The sequence below is a fragment of the Rhizophagus irregularis genome, chromosome 5 (genome assembly GCF_026210795.1).
Source record: "Rhizophagus irregularis chromosome 5, complete sequence".
Lineage (NCBI taxonomy): Eukaryota > Fungi > Glomeromycota > Glomeromycetes > Glomerales > Glomeraceae > Rhizophagus > Rhizophagus irregularis.
The window spans coordinates 575,181-591,456 of NC_089433.1; the positions used below are offsets into that span (position 1 = coordinate 575,181).

Genomic DNA, 16,276 nt, shown 5'->3' on the forward strand with positions numbered 1-16,276 from the left:
TATTCCATGTTAGCGTAAGTTTTTTTTTGCTTCTTATTTTCTAGATTATTTAGGTTAATATCGGTAAGTTCAAGGTATGAATTCCGAATTGCATATCATCAATATTGTTACTGATTTTTATTAAATATTACTTCGTGAAACTAATTAAAATATATAAGTTCTTAATTAATTATTTATATAATACAGTAAAGGTAAAGTAGATCATTGGCGATAGTATATTTCTGAAGTGGTGATCATCCTGCATGACCTTCCTTATTTATTCACTTTTTCGCTTAATTTGTAGTTTGTCCTCCGATCTTCATGCAGATTTTCATCTTTTTGGGAATGCACCATGTGAACTTCGTAGTTGAATCTTATACTATAGTATTAGCTATTGCTATTGCTATTGCTATTGCTATAGCTATTGCTATTGCTATTGCTATAGCTATAGCTATTGCTATTGCTATAGCTATAGCTATTGCTATAGACGCAATATCGCAATATTGCTTCTTTGATATCATAGAATAAAATTGAAAATTATTCACTTTTGTGCCACTTTCATTGTACGTTAACTTAATGGCATCAATTAATAAATTTTTACATTCATTTCGATTTTGTTGATCTTTGCTGATCTTTTTATTATATATTTTCTTTTTGAAAAAAAAATTTAAAACGAAAATGAAAAAAAAATTTTTTTTTTTCCCCTAACTAAAAAAAAGTGTGACTCAAAAAAGTGTGGCTACAATTTCTTTTTTTGTTTAGTAAAAAAATTTTTTCAAAAGTGTGGCTACAATTTCTTTCGATAAAATTTTGTATAAAAAAAAAAAATCATATGATTCTGTGATTTTTGAAAAAATGATAGCGCTATATTTCTATTTCTGATTTTTTTCTCGTTGTTATTTCTAAAAAAATACATTCCACAGATGATAATGATAAAAAAAAAAAAAAAAAAAAAAATTCACATAGATAATGAAAAAAAATGACCGATTATTTTTTATCTTTATCTAAAATAAATTATCTAGTCCTTTTAATTTGAATGAAAAAAAAAATTTTTTTCTTTTCCTATTTTCTTTTACCTGTCTTTATATATATATATCAATAATGCCTGCCCAACTTTCGACGATACTATATGTATCAGATTACAAAGAAAGAACCTCAAGTGACTTTTTCGTGGGTTCTGCTCTTGGATACGCTCGGCTCGAGGAGGAAGGAGAGGCTGTACAAACTTTCAACATTACAGTATTTTATCCTGTAGACGAAACTAAGCCATGTTATGTACCGAAATTGAGCGAAGGACAAGTTTTATCAATTGCAAATTCTAAATTTAGTAAAAGTGCTAAAAATAATGAACTTGACGTAAGTATTCAATTTTTGTAAATAAATAAAATTTAATCATGTATTTTAATTAAACTTCAAGAAAAAAAGGGAAAGAATATTGAAAAAAATTATTATTAACCAATTTAGATTATCTTAACTTCGGCCACTATTTTGGATATATTGCCCGAAAATCTTCCAGTACACCAAATTAATGTAGTTGGTGTCGCTATGGCATCTGAACCTGCTCTAATTACTGATATTGGTGTTCAAATAGAATGTGTTATTACCGATTATTTATCAAAAGATAAACCTACTGAAGTGCCAATTACGTTATTTCATCCAACCGGTAGCAGGTTTATGAATCAAACCACCATTGTTAAACGAGGATCATCTGTTTTTTTTTCAGGCACACTATCATCAATCGAAGGCAAGCTCTATTTAGAGCTACACAACTTTAGTTTCCTTCGAGGCCAACAATCTCCTATCACTTCATCCCCAACAAAACGTATGCCATGGCTAAATTCCTTAAAATCACCTGTTTCAAGTCCTGATGCATCACCCATCAAGCCTCAACTACCTCCTACTTCAACAACAAATACCACTTCCTCTTCTACTCCGCCAGCAGCAAACACACATACTAACACGAAAACAATCTCTACTCCGCCAGCAGCAAACACACATACTAACGCGAAAACAATCCATAAAAACTTGCAACAACCCAAACAACCTACAAAAAGAAAAACAAGATCATCTTTTCGTGTTAACAAATTACAAAAATTAGCAGATATCGCTTCAGACGTTCTTGCCGCCACTGATTCCAATAATAATTCAGATAACCCTAATTAGCTTTTTACATTTCGCTTTTTTACTTTTGATAGTTCTATTTTTTTGATTCTTCGTTCTCTACATTTCTTATTTTCCATTTTATTATATCCCTTTATATCTCTTTATAAATATATCATTCTCTTTTTGTTTTTTCTTATCTGTATTTCGCATTTTCTTTATATAAATAAAATATTTGTTAACAATAAGTGATGTATATTAAACTGTTAATCATACTACACTAATTTCAAATCCTCATCCTCAGAACGATACTGTATACGAATCGTAACCCATTTGCTATATCGAAGGGTAGTGGATTTTTACCGCCTACATCGTCATCATCATCGGAGGATGAAGATTATATAAAAAGAAGTCAAGAAGCGTATACAGGGAACACGCAGCGACGTGGATTTCAAAGAATCAGAAGACGGTTTGAGAGAAGTTAAAGTTAAAAAAGAAAAAGAACCCTGGGCCGGGAACCCTGGATGGGCCGAAAAAAAGAAAAAGGGTAAAAATAAAAAGTAGTTTGGGTAGTATAGTATAGACTAGCGAGATATACCCATGTATGTAGATAGTTCTAAATAGGTTGGTGTAGTGGTTAAAGGTGTTGATCGGGGACGGGAGTCGCTTTGACATGGAGAGAGCGAGTGGGTTTTACCTACTCAATTTCAATGGGTATATTGAGATTATTCTATAGCTTGTATTTGTATTTGTGCGCAATATACCATTTACAAAGGTATTATAATTAAATAAATATGCGTTTGTCATCGTAAAAAAAAAAAAAAAAAGATTCCAATACTGTAGTTCCGAATGTCGCACAAGGCCGTATTGTAATTACGTCGAAACGAATGACCGAAATAATTTTCGACAATCAAATTTGATTGGACTAAATAAATCAGATTCGATAAATTATTTATCGATCTCTTTTTTTTCTTTTTTCTGATTTTTAAATAAAAAAAAATTTCGTATCGGTAAATATTTTTTTTTATATAATTTTTTTTCTTATATAAACATTTTTTATTTCCCGTTATGGCTTTTTTTGTTATTTGATTTTTTTTATCGGTTTTTTTCAAACCGAATTTTTTTTTATTTTTTATTTTTTCATTATTTTTTTCGGTTTTAAACCGGATTTTTATTTTTTTATATAAATTTTTTTGGATTTCGAGATTTCGATTTTTCTTTTTTAAAAAAAAAAATTTCAAATATAAAATCGGGAACACGGAACCTTATTTAGGACTCGACTTGAAAGGTAAATATCAAAAAATTTTTAAATTCACTTTTTAGAAATTTTATTAACGTTTATTTTTTATATTTTATAGGGAACGGACTCTTGAAGTCTTGGAAACGATTTCGTAAGTTGGGGACAAAGGTTTTTTTTAATACTTAAGAAACGTTTCTAACGTTTCGTTTTTCCTTTGTTTTTGTAGGGAACGGCCTTGAAGACCTGAAACTTACCTGAGTAAGTTGTAATGGTGGCGTTCTATTCGGAATTGGCTTAAGAAACATTGTTAGCGTTTTGTTTTTCCTTTGTTTTTGTAGGGAACGGCCTTGAAGACCTGAAACTTTCCTGGGTAAGTTTTAAGAGTGGCGTTCTATTCAAAATTGGCTTAAGGAACATCATTGCTAACGTTTCCTTTTTCCTTTGTTTTTGTAGGGAACGGTGGAACTTACCTGGGTAAGTTGTAAGGTTACGTTCTATTCGGAATTAAATTAACTTAAGAAACGTTACTAACGTTTCCGTTTTATCTTTCGTAGATTTCTGTTCCTGTTTTGATTTGGATAATTCAGATGAATATTCTATTATAATGGCCCAATGATTCCATAGTCTAACCAATCAACACAAAGAGAAGTGGAAATGGTTCTAGACGACAAAAACAACAATTTAGAGGACAAAGACACGAAAAAGAAAGATGAGAACAATGATTTAGAAGTAGATAGCGAATTATAATGATGATTGATAATAACGTAAATTCGAAACTTTTTTTATCTTTTTTCTTGAAAATAGATTAACATTTCTTTATTTTTTGTTTTGTAGATTTCTTCGATCTCATTTTGCTATCTTGGATTCTTGGTAAATTTATTTTTTAATTTCCTTTTTATTAATCTTGAAAAACTTCTAACAGTTCGTTTTTTCTTTCTATAGGTCCTTCGCTTTGATTTGCATGGGTTGATAAATGTCGTCTTCAAACAACATTTTCTCTACTTATCGTAGATCGCCTTTTATTTTCAAATATAATAGGTTCATTGGATGAATAATTTTAAAACAGCTTTGAATTTTTTTTCTTTAATTTTTTTTAAAGTTTTTTTTCGGTTTCTTTTTATTCAAACTTTTCGGATTAGTACGTTTTGAAACTTTCGTTTTGAATAAAATTTATTATTCTTTTTTTCTAAGAGACATTAAAGCATGATACTTATGAAATTACTAAAAAATAAGTGTTCTAATTTAAAAAAATGATTTATTAATTATTTATTTGTAAATAAAAAAACTTTTTTATTGAAAGCACGTGACACCGATAAACTTATTTTTTCGTTTATCATTAACAATTGATTAATTGAAATATTAATATTTTTAGAAAAAATAAAAATAAAATCCAAAAAGAAATTTGATAATAAATTGTCACTGATTTCGTTAATATAATCACTAATTCTTTTTAAGTAAAACAATAAAAAATAAATGTAATGATTTTACCATAAAATAAAAATTTTTAAAATTCATATTATAATAATTGCCAAAATTCGTACATTTCGCACAAAAATCAATGAATTCTCAGCCTTCGGCATTCTTGATTTTTCGGCATTTTTCGGCATTTTTCGACATTTTCAGCATTCTGCCCATTTTAAGCATTTAAGATAGTTGATCACAAAGCCTTTGACCACCACAGCCATGACCAATTCCGATCAGTTAGCATTTTAGGCATTTAAGATAGTCGATCACAAAGCCTTTGAGGCTTTGATCGACCAATATCAGCCACGGTCATAACCGATCACGACCAGTTAATATAGTATAAAAAATGATGCATATTCTGAACTTTTTTTTTCTTTAAAAAAAAATAAGCACAGCCATGACAAATCCCGATCAGTTAACATTTTAGGCATTTAAGATAGTTAATTACAAAGCCTTTGGCCAACCAATATCAGCCAGACAGCCACAATCATAATCAATCCCGATCAGTTAACATTTTAGGCATTTAAGATAGTTGATCACAAAGCCTTTGACCGACCAATATCAGCCATGGTCATGACCGATCACGACCAGTTAACATAGTATAAAATGAAGCATATTCTGACCTTTTTTTTTTCTTTAAAAAAAATTAGAAATTTAATAATTTTTTTTTAACTTTACATTTAATTACTATGTCTTTCAATACATATCAACATTATACTTTTGATACAGATCCTCTTACTGATCGTCAAAGCGATCCTGAAATTATGTTAAGACAATTACAAAATCAATTACAGTCTCACCAATCTTGGCAACATGAAAATTCAATGCCTATTATTTTAAATTATTCACCCATTGACCCTTGGATACCAAGCACAAAATTCTTAAACCTGCTATCAAATTTCAATTTATCTATTTTAAATCAATTTGTTTGTGCTGTATGTGCATTTTGTGGTCGTCTAATGTATCCTGAGAAATGTGAATGGTTACCTTATAATGATAATTTTTCTTACCCTCTTTTGCAAGCATATCCAGAAACTGAACCTAAATCATTATTAACTTTTCACATTAAACCTCCACAACGCATTGCTGTATGCTTATCATGTAAAAAACCTAGTACTAGATATGCATTTCCATTCCTTTATCCCATTCCAAATGAAATTCAAGCCATACCTATAGGAAAACGAATGTATTTATCTCCCGTATTTATACATTGTTCTTTAGGTAGAACTTCTGGTCAAAGTGCCATATATACAGAATACAGGACATTAACTGGATCAATGAACCTTTCAAAAAATATGCGTGCTTTAACATTATATTCTGGAATGCTTGGTGCTTACCTTGATAATAATTCATCAAGAAATAATAATTCTTGGCTTGATGATACTTTAATTGAAGCAGCCAATTGGTTAAAACAACATAACCCCTTTTTAAAAAATTATTCACATCTTTTAGATTTACCTGGTTCACAAACAGCTAATCCATTTCCTAGTGCCTTTCATTTACCTGATGATAATTCTGCACCACCATATTTGCCAAATGATATTGTAGTTCCTAATGCTAATTTTAATGTTGAAATTCATAATGAAGATTACCATTATTCTCATTTAATGGCAGGATTTATCAGAACACCAGATAGTACTTTATTACCTTTAGCTATAAATGATCCAGATTTAGAAGCATTATTATTTCCTGATTTATTCCCAAATGGAAAAGGACATTATAATGATAATACTTCTAATTCAAATCTTACTCGTGATGAAACATATTCCAAATATATCAAGCAAAGAGTCCTAAATATTGATTCACGATTTAGACTTCATCCTAAATGGTTAGCATGGTCATATTTACAATTAGAAAAAATTCGTAATCACCAAAATAATCAACGTATCTAGAGGCAAAATAAGGCTGATGAAGTTTATCGTCCACCAACTGCAGCAGAAATTATAAAAACATCAAGTTATTCTAATAGACTTATAATAGATGAATCTATAACAACTACTTTACCTACTTTTATTCGTACTGGTGATACATATTTTCATGAAAAAGAACTTCATGTAAATACAATGATTTCAACATTTGGATTACCATCACTATTTATTACTCTTACAATGGCTGAAAGCCACTGGACACATTTGCACAAAATTTTAAAAGCAACAGATAATCATGATACTATTCCAACAAATAGACCATTACATACTACATTGCATTTTATACACCGTTTACAGCAACTTAAAAAACATATTTGGAAAAATCCTGAACATTCAGAATGGGGTAATTTAACTAACTTTTTTGAAAGAGTAGAATTTCAAAATCGTGGTGCAGCACATACTCATGGTGTATATTGGGTTTCTAAATCTATTGAACAAATGATTGCTGAAAATCTTATAAGATCTGATTTACCTGATCCAGATATTGAACCTGATTTATATGAAAAAGTAAAAGCAAATCAAGTTCATACATGTAGTGCAAAATGTGGAGGTCCAGCTACTTTAGGTCATACTTGTAAAAAAGGATTTCCTCGTCCTTTTTCTCCAGTTACATATTTTGATATTGATACTCAACGTTATATTTACAGATGTATTAAAGCTGAAGATCAATGGATAGTACCTTATCATCCACAAACTTTAATGATTTGGAATGCTCATATGAATATACAATATGTTAGTTCTAGAAAATTAGCCTTTTATTTAACAAAATATATAGCAAAATCAGAACCATCCCATGTTTTCAATATACAAGAAGGTGACAAGTTCAAAGAACATATAGTAGCTCGAAGATTAGGATCTATGGAATTAATGTTCTTAATATTAGGAGAAACTATTTGTAACTCTTCCTGTGCTGTTACATATCTTACTACTGATCCTCCTACAAGTAGACAAAAAGCTATTCGACCTATTTATTTAATTGATGAAAATGATGATCCTTATTGGAAAAATCATATTGAAAAATATTTTGATCGTCCAGAAGAAGAAGAATTTAGCAATTTAACTTATCCACAATATTTTCAAAATTATGAAGTAGTAATAACTAGACCAACAACTTCACGGTTTATTTATATTGATAAATTAGGAAATTATGTAATTAAAAGAACAAATCAAAAATTAGTTAGATTTAGACATTTAAAATTAGAAGATGGAGAACTATTTTTTTATCAAAAACTTTTACTTGAAATTCCTTGCAAAAGTGAAGAAGAATTACTTAGCACTTTTTCAACATATCGAGAACATTGGTTGCATCATCATCCTGAATTTCAAGAAGAAATACAACAAGTTACCCAAGATTTTTTACGTTCACAACAATTAAAGCTAAATCTTCAATTTAATAATTTATTAGAATCTTTAATTAATAATTTACAAACTATAATACCAGCTTCTATAACAGAACTTCTTACAATACAACTTAATTCCTTACGAATTGATCCTCCTATTTATTCCCATTGTAATGCATTAACTCTTCCAAATGATCAATTAAATGCTCTTTCTACAATTCGTAATATTTTGGGCCCAAGTCATCAAAAAAACAAACATCCATATTTTTTCATTACTGGATCAGCTGGTACTGGTAAATCATTTTTAATTAATTTAATTATTAATGATTTAAAAAGTAAAAGGTCAAATTATTTATTACTAGCTCCAACTGGTATAGCTGCCACAAATATTGGAGGTGAAACTATACATTCTGCATTAAGGATTCATGAAACACACAGTGGATTTCAATCTTTAGCTTTTTATGATTATGATTTTTTCAAATATTTAAAAACTATAGATACTCTAATTATTGATGAAATTTCTATGGTATCAGCTACTCTTTTTAGTTTTATTTCTGATATGTTTTCTATTATTCAGCAACAAACTATTGCATTTGGAGGATTAAATGTAATAATTGTTGGTGATTTAGCTCAATTACCTCCAGTAACTGGCTCACCAGTATATAAATCATCAGAATGGAAACTCTTTTATCCTTTATTTTTAAAAGAACCACAAAGACAAAATCAAGATATGCAATATTATAATGCCTTACAAGAAATTAGATTTGGTAATATTTCTATAACTACATGGACTATTTTATATGAAAAAGAAAATAATTTTGATCATAATAAACCTCTTAACACCATTCTTAATATTACAAATATTGTTGGATATAACCAAACTGCCAATCGGATTAATAATATTATTTGTAATATGTTACCAGTAAATGAAGATAAATTTCTAATTAGTTCAGCTATTGATTATATTGATAACCAACAATACAATCCAGATGATACACAAAAACTTTTTAAAAAGAAAACTAATCTTCCCAGTCATTTACGTTTACAACAAGGTGCTCGTGTTATGTATCTTAAAAATAATTTAATAGATCAAAATATATATAATGGTACTATTGGAGTTATAACTGACCTTGATTTACAAAATCTAGAAGTAAGAATAGCCTTTAGTGTAAAAGGTGGTATTATTGATATTGGAATTAAAAAAGAAACTGCAACATTTATGATTAATGGAAAGCCATCAAGTAGATGTCAATTTCCTCTACAAAATGCATTTGCACTTACAGTTCATAAAACACAAGGTTTAACTTTACCAGAAGTTTCTGTAAGTCTTGATAACCAATTTTTTGCTGCTGGCCAAGCATACACTGCATTAAGTAGATGTTCTGATTTATCTAAATTGCATATAGCTTCCTTACATCCTTCTGCTTTTATTACAGATAAGTCAATGATTGAAGAATATAAACGTTTAGAACAAAAAGCTGCTGTTCCATTACCTTTATAAATGTAAAATTTATTAAATATTTATTATTAAAATAATTAACATATTAATTTATAAAATAAAAACATTAGTATATTCCAAGTTTCTATACTTTTTTTTATATATTTTATTTGTATATTTAAAACTATAAGCCATGAATAAAATAATAGCTCCTGGGGGACGAAGTCCCCCGGCAAATCGCATATTCTAGTTAATTTATTATATAATACCTGCCAAAAAAAAAAATTACGTAAACATACCCCTAATTTTTTTAAGTAACACATTAGTAATAGCTTTTGTAATATTCTATCACGTGATATCATCGCGACACAAAAAAAAAATGTCGGAAAAATATTAAAATTTTAATGAGGAAAATAATATTGTTTTATTCCGAGTTTCCGAGTACACTATCACTAACATTTGTCTATAAAAAAAATATTAATTTATAAAATTATTTTACATTATCTTATCATTCAAATAAACTGATGATCAGGAGCTGCGGCGTAAAGGTTAAAAGCCATATTGCTATAATATTTATAATATACAACCTGATTTACTTTATAAATCTTATAAGCGGACCTTCAAAATTTTATGCAATATGCATAATCCAATATATCGAAGCTTATTTTTTCATCACATGATCACATGATCAATAATATCAATAATCATGAGTCATCTCTTACAGAAAAAAAAATTTTTTTACTATTGTTTTGTTTGATCATGACGCGATTTTTGGCTCTGACTATAGCAAACTCGCAAACTCCGTGGGAAAAAAAATTTTTGTATGACAATTTTTTTTATATAAAATACCTCTCCATCCGAAATTTTTTTTTAAAAAAATATCCTTTTTTTTCCCCTCATTCTTATCATTTCCAGCATAGTAACCCATAAAAAAAAATAATGTTTCTTTTTTTTCAAAAAAAAAAGGAAAGAAGAAAGCTTGAACGAAAACTTATTTTTTTTCCATAGTAACCCATCTTCTTCGTGTTTTCTTATCATTTTTGGCATTTCAAACACTACGCGTAGGATATTTTTCAAAAAGTTTCTTTTTTAAAAATTATTTTACTTTTTATTATTTTTAACTTTATTTTGTTTATATATAAGAAACCTCACTCACACACTTTAGTGCGGTAGTAGTAACCTATCTTCTTCATAGTTTTCTTATCTCCCTTTAGGCCCTTTTTTCTTTTCGTCTCTCTTTAGGTATGTGGGTAGTGTGGGTTGGGAGTGCGGGTGGGTTGGGAGTGTGGGAGTGTGGGTTGGGAGTGGGTTTTGGAGTGGATTGGAAGTGTGGGTTTGTGTTGTGGTGTTTCATTTTGTTTTTTTTTTTTGTCATCTTTTTTTAGGTTTACCTTCTCTCTGTCTATCTCCTTTTAGGCCCTTTTTCTTTTCGTCTCTCTTTGGGTGAGTGTGGAGTGAGGGAGTGTGGGTTGGGAGTGCGGGTGGGTGTGGGAGTGTGGGTTGGGAGTGTGGAAGTGCGGGTTGGAAGTGTGGGAGTGTGGGAGTGGGTGTGGGTTTGTGTATGTGGTGTTTCATTTTATTTTTTTTTTCGTCATCTTTTTTTAGGTTTACCTTCTCTCTGTCTAGGTCTTCTCTTTATTAGATCTCCTTTTAGGCCCTTTTTCTTTTCGTCTCTCTTTAGGTATGTGGGTAGTGTGGGTTGGGAGTGCGGGTGGGTGTGGGTGTGTGGGTTGGAGTGTGGGAGTGGGTTGTGTGGGAGTGTGGATGTGTGGGTTGGGAGTGTGGGTGGGTGTGGGAGTGGAGTGTGGGAGTGTGGGTTGGGAGTGCGGGTGGGTGTGGGAGTGTGGGTTGGAGTGTGGGAGTGGGTTGTGTGGGAGTGTGGGTGTGTGGGTTGGGAGTGTGGGTGGGTGTGGGTTTGCGTATGTGGTTTTTCATTTTATTTTTTTTTCATCATCATTTTTTTAGGTTTATCTTCTCTCCATCTAGGTCTTCTCTTTCTTTCTTTATGTCTTCCTTTCATACAAATTCTGTATTGCCCGGTACCTTATATCACCAATCCACAAGATAAGCATAAACTGATTTATTATATTTTTCTTTCTTGAACATAAACTCTGACGGTATTTTTTAGTTTATAAGTACATGTAATTAATTTCACTATTTTATCATCTTTTTTTCTTTGCTTTACCAACATAAAAATTTAATGTTTAAATATTTGATTTTATGTATTTGAAAATAACAATATGTTTTAATACTTTTAAATTTTAAATTGAACGTCAAATTTTGTAATTACTATTTATTAATTAATACTTATAAAAAATTTGAATGAGTAATTTTTTGGATGAAATTGGGACTTTGAAAATCTTTAATGTTTTCACTAAAAAAAAAATCAATTAGAGTTAGTAAGAAACAAAGTGTAAGGATATAAGTTAGAAATAAAAAGAAAAAGAAAAAAAGAAAAATACCTCGAGACTGAGAAAACGAACCTTGAACCTATAATAAAAATGAGATTTGACAAACAAATAAATATGACAAATCTGCCGCATGATCGAAGACCCAGGCATCTAATAAGGTGATGTTTACCAATTCCCAATATAATTTATATCATTCTAATATTATAATTATAATTTAGTACATATTATTTTGTTAACTAATTATTACCTATATTAAATTCCTAATTATAATTATAAACAAAAAACTGCTGTATCCATCTTTAATTTACTTAGTATTACATTATAATACTAAAATTTTCTATTTAAACAAACTCTTTGGTCCCGGTGCGGAGCAACGGGTAACTGCTAGTTTATACTAAAAAAATAAATATAAAAATGAATGATATACTGTACATATAAATTTGTCAAGTTTATTATAAATTTCATAAAGTTATAAAATGAACTTCATATTAATTTATAATATTAATGAAAATTTAATTATGATATGATTTAAAAATAACATTTATATAAGACGTCACATCTTTTGTATGTCCATGAATAAATTGCACACGCGCACGTAATTAAACAAATAATTAATATTATTTAAAAAATAAAAAATTATTAAATTATATTTTGTTATTTTAAAAAATTAAGGACAAGGGTATACTGTCCAGTCATTAAGGTGACCATTAAAGTGCCAACAGATATCCTGAGTATTATCAAATGATCCGCGTCATTTATCTTGTTCAATAGAAAATTTAACGCCAAAAACAAGGTAAAAAGTAAGGTAACATTCAAAGAGAAGCCTCAATGAGCAATTGTTCTATTCCAATCGACCTCAATTAAAATTGCCACGGCTCGTATAATTGAGGGCAGAATCATATACAATATATTACATCTAATCAATACATAATAATATTGAGAGAATTACTGCTAGAATTATTCAAAATTTACCTTCAGTAAGCGATATAAAAGCTATTATGCTAAAGATGGTTGAAATGATTAATATGAAAAGAGGATTAGATTTCATGATGCTAACCATATAATGATATAAAAATGATACAGTGCCTGGTAAAAATTTTTTACTTCTCCTAGTAAATGATTATATTTCTAATTATTTTTCGATTATATTCAAGATTTATTCTTGAAGTATTTATTATGTTATCCACCGTATCTTAATAAAAGTTTTAATCAATTAAACAAAAAAAAAATCCTTTAAACTCTATTAGGCCATTCTTTTTATTACTCCCGTAAAATTTAATTAAAAATACACTTCTTACTCCCAAGAAGTCAATCAAAGGAACCTTTCATTTAATTGCTTTGAAAGGATTAATTATTTTCTGAACATCTATAGTTCTTATAGTTCATATTAAGTACTAACAATATTGTGGTTGGGAGTCATTTATTGCCGATATACTTATAACCAGGAAATTCTAGTTCAATGAGCATTTTCAAAATATTTGTATTACAGTAAAGGCGCATAAAAATTTTATTTTAATACAACTATAATTGAAACATTTATTATTTCAAGAAGGGATTTCAAAGAGGGATTCGGTAATACAGTATAATTGGTTCATCTAACTCATACTCGTCTCTCACCCAGAAGTTACACCTGTGGATAGGTATTGTAGCATAGCCAATCCATAGATATTATTCGCGTCCAAGTATAGGAGGAATGACGTGAGCTTTTCTATATCCTATCCATGCCTGGCTTAGGTCGGCAAGAATTCACCGAGAAAGGAATGCTTAAGGCTTTCCATTAACACTATTGAGGATTTCTTGAAGGTTTGCTGTGGCAGTACCTTCAGAAAGAAGAACCACGTGAGCTCAACGTAATCAACATCGAAATAAGGTAGACAATGGCCGCAGCATAATAACTTTCTGAGATTACCATGCATATTTATAAAGATCTCAAATTAGCAGCTCTGCAAGAATGCATGTTAGAAGTTATGCCAGATTGGCGTATCAATTTATTATCCATTCTTTGTTTCGTAATTCATTTTCACATGGGTACAGTATGATTTCCCGAATTCCATTTTCTCGAACTGGATCATTTCCCGAAACTTTAATTTCCCTAATATTAATATCCCGAACAGACATTTACTGAATTTAATAAATGATAAATTACAATGACAAAAAAAATAAATTCTTTAAATATTTTCCCACGATTTTAAGTTTCTTCTAATCTTCCATTTTGGATGGGCAACATGGTGCGAATTGATTGACTATCAAAAGATTATTTGGTTACAAATTTAAATTAAATTAAAATAAATATATAATAACTGTTATTTCGTACCTCACTTTTGTTATTCGTACCCCTACGTTTTACATTGACTTTTCAACTCAGTTTTTCGATATTTTACTCATTAAATTTATTTCTTTCGTTTTGTCAGTTGAGTTGGAACATTTGTTGTAAATTTACCTTACATTTCAAAAAAACGAAATCTGCTACTTATATCACTTTCAACTCTAGATTTCATAAAAAAACATTTATTGCTTTTAACTATTTTTATTTATGTCAAATACAAAGACACAATTTAAAGAAACATTTTTTGATAAACTTTAGCAGGACAAGAAACTGCGTCACAATTAATATGAATACATTCGTGTTGTTTAATTATTATTTCCTTGTCTGTTAAAGCTTTTATATCAACATAAGGAATATTTTAAATAATTCAGATTGAATATTGGATGATGATCTAATATATTGCCAGAATGCTATTAAATATGTAATGAAAAATAATGCTATGAATAATTAAATAATAATAAATAAATCACCAAGTCACGATGGATGACTCCTCATTATGTAGCAAGATACAGCATAAGGTATATTGATTTATCATTGCATTTTCCAATACCAATCATTACCAAATTGATTTTTTTTAGAAAAAAAGAAAAAAAAAAGTGCAATTTTGTAAATAAAAGTTATCACACTATATACAATGCATTTAGTACATACATTATAATAATGCTTTACATCCCATATAAGTTAAAAGGATAAAATATATATATTGTAATAAACAAATAAATTACATAATTTTTGCATTCCGTTCAACCTCGCGAAAACCCACGCCTTACCGAATCCTCCAGTTTTAAACCTACCACTTACGAAACTCCAGAATTAATTATCAAATTTGTGTTAGAGTAATTTTGCACTTTCTCAGCCATAGAACTCTCCATGAACGGAAAATATGGGAATTATGGATTACATGGCGAATCCGCGAATGGTATTCCGTAGGATAAGCCAGTCATGTGAGATCGATCATCTGAAATGCGCAGTAGTATTATATCGGACCGAGATTTTTCTGAAATCTTTTTAAGATTCTACGCCAAAATCACAAACACAACAATTGACATCAGTTACTAAAATCAAATCATCATCAGTTATTAACAAAGCTGTGCTAAAAAGAACCATGAAAACAAGAAGCAATGATGACGAGGAAGACGAAGAAGAGGATGACGATGAAGAACAAGATTTGGGTAATTACAATATTCTCGAGATTTCTTAGAAAATATAACTTATAATCTTTTTTAAATAGATTCTATACCAAAATCAAAAACACGATCATTGTTAAAATGATCGTCAAAGACACCAATTACCCAAGAAAGACTATCACAAGACAAAAGAATATTATTAGCAATTTATTAGCAATCAAAAAAGGGGAAAGGAAATGTCAGTAAAAAATAATTGAATTTTTGTTACATTTAAATTTTGCTTATTTTGATATTATATTTTATAAATAAATCAAATTTATCCACATTATTTTGAAAATGTCATTAAATTGTTATTAAACTGTCTTTGAGAATGATACATTTACATTAAATTGTCACTAAATTGTCTTTGAGAATGCTATATTTACACTCAATTGTCCAAAATTGGCAAAACCGTCAGTTGTCATGAATTGTTACTGAATTGTCTTTAAAAATGCTACGTTTACAATTAATTGTCAAAACCATCGTCACTAAATGTTACTAATTGTCATTGAGAATGTTACATTTACACTCAGTTGTCCAAAATTGTTAAAACTATTATACTAAATTATCTTTGAGAATGTTACGTTTGCATTCAATTGTTAAAATTTCACTAAATTATTACTCAATTGTCTTATTATCTGTTATTATCTAAAAATTATTCAAAATTTAGCTAACATTTTCCCGTTAAATTTTGGTTAAACGGTGTCAAAGTACCACAATTTACTTAATGAAGAATGCTCTGTTTTTCCAAAATTTGATGGAAAAAAATGCAAAATTTACCAGAATTTTCCGGTAAATGGGAGCACTTGACCGTGCATACTTGCCAGATAGCATTCCTTCATATTTATGTATATAACATCTTCAACTTGATAAATAGGCGCATT

At 29.3% G+C, this 16,276-nt stretch overlaps 3 protein-coding genes across 3 annotated transcripts; all 3 read left to right on the forward strand.

The window, feature by feature from the left end:
* Positions 1–300: 300 nt before the first annotated feature.
* On the forward strand, positions 301–507 carry OCT59_024681 (uncharacterized protein; the record flags this gene model as incomplete). The annotated part of the gene is made up of 1 exon (XM_066133210.1): positions 301–507. One exon carries the CDS (start codon positions 301–303, stop codon positions 505–507), a length of 207 nt encoding a protein of 68 aa, XP_065991602.1.
* Positions 508–1,803: 1,296 nt separating this feature from the next.
* OCT59_024682 (uncharacterized protein) lies at positions 1,804–2,142 on the forward strand (the record flags this gene model as incomplete). The annotated part of the gene is made up of 1 exon (XM_066133218.1): positions 1,804–2,142. One exon carries the CDS (start codon positions 1,804–1,806, stop codon positions 2,140–2,142), a length of 339 nt encoding a protein of 112 aa, XP_065991603.1.
* A 12,954-nt stretch (positions 2,143–15,096) lies between these two features.
* OCT59_024683 (uncharacterized protein) lies at positions 15,097–15,427 on the forward strand (the record flags this gene model as incomplete). Its single annotated transcript, XM_066133222.1, has 2 exons — positions 15,097–15,145; positions 15,240–15,427. The coding sequence occupies 2 exons, from the start codon at positions 15,097–15,099 to the stop codon at positions 15,425–15,427; spliced, it is 237 nt and encodes a 78-aa protein (XP_065991604.1).
* Positions 15,428–16,276: the final 849 nt, after the last annotated feature.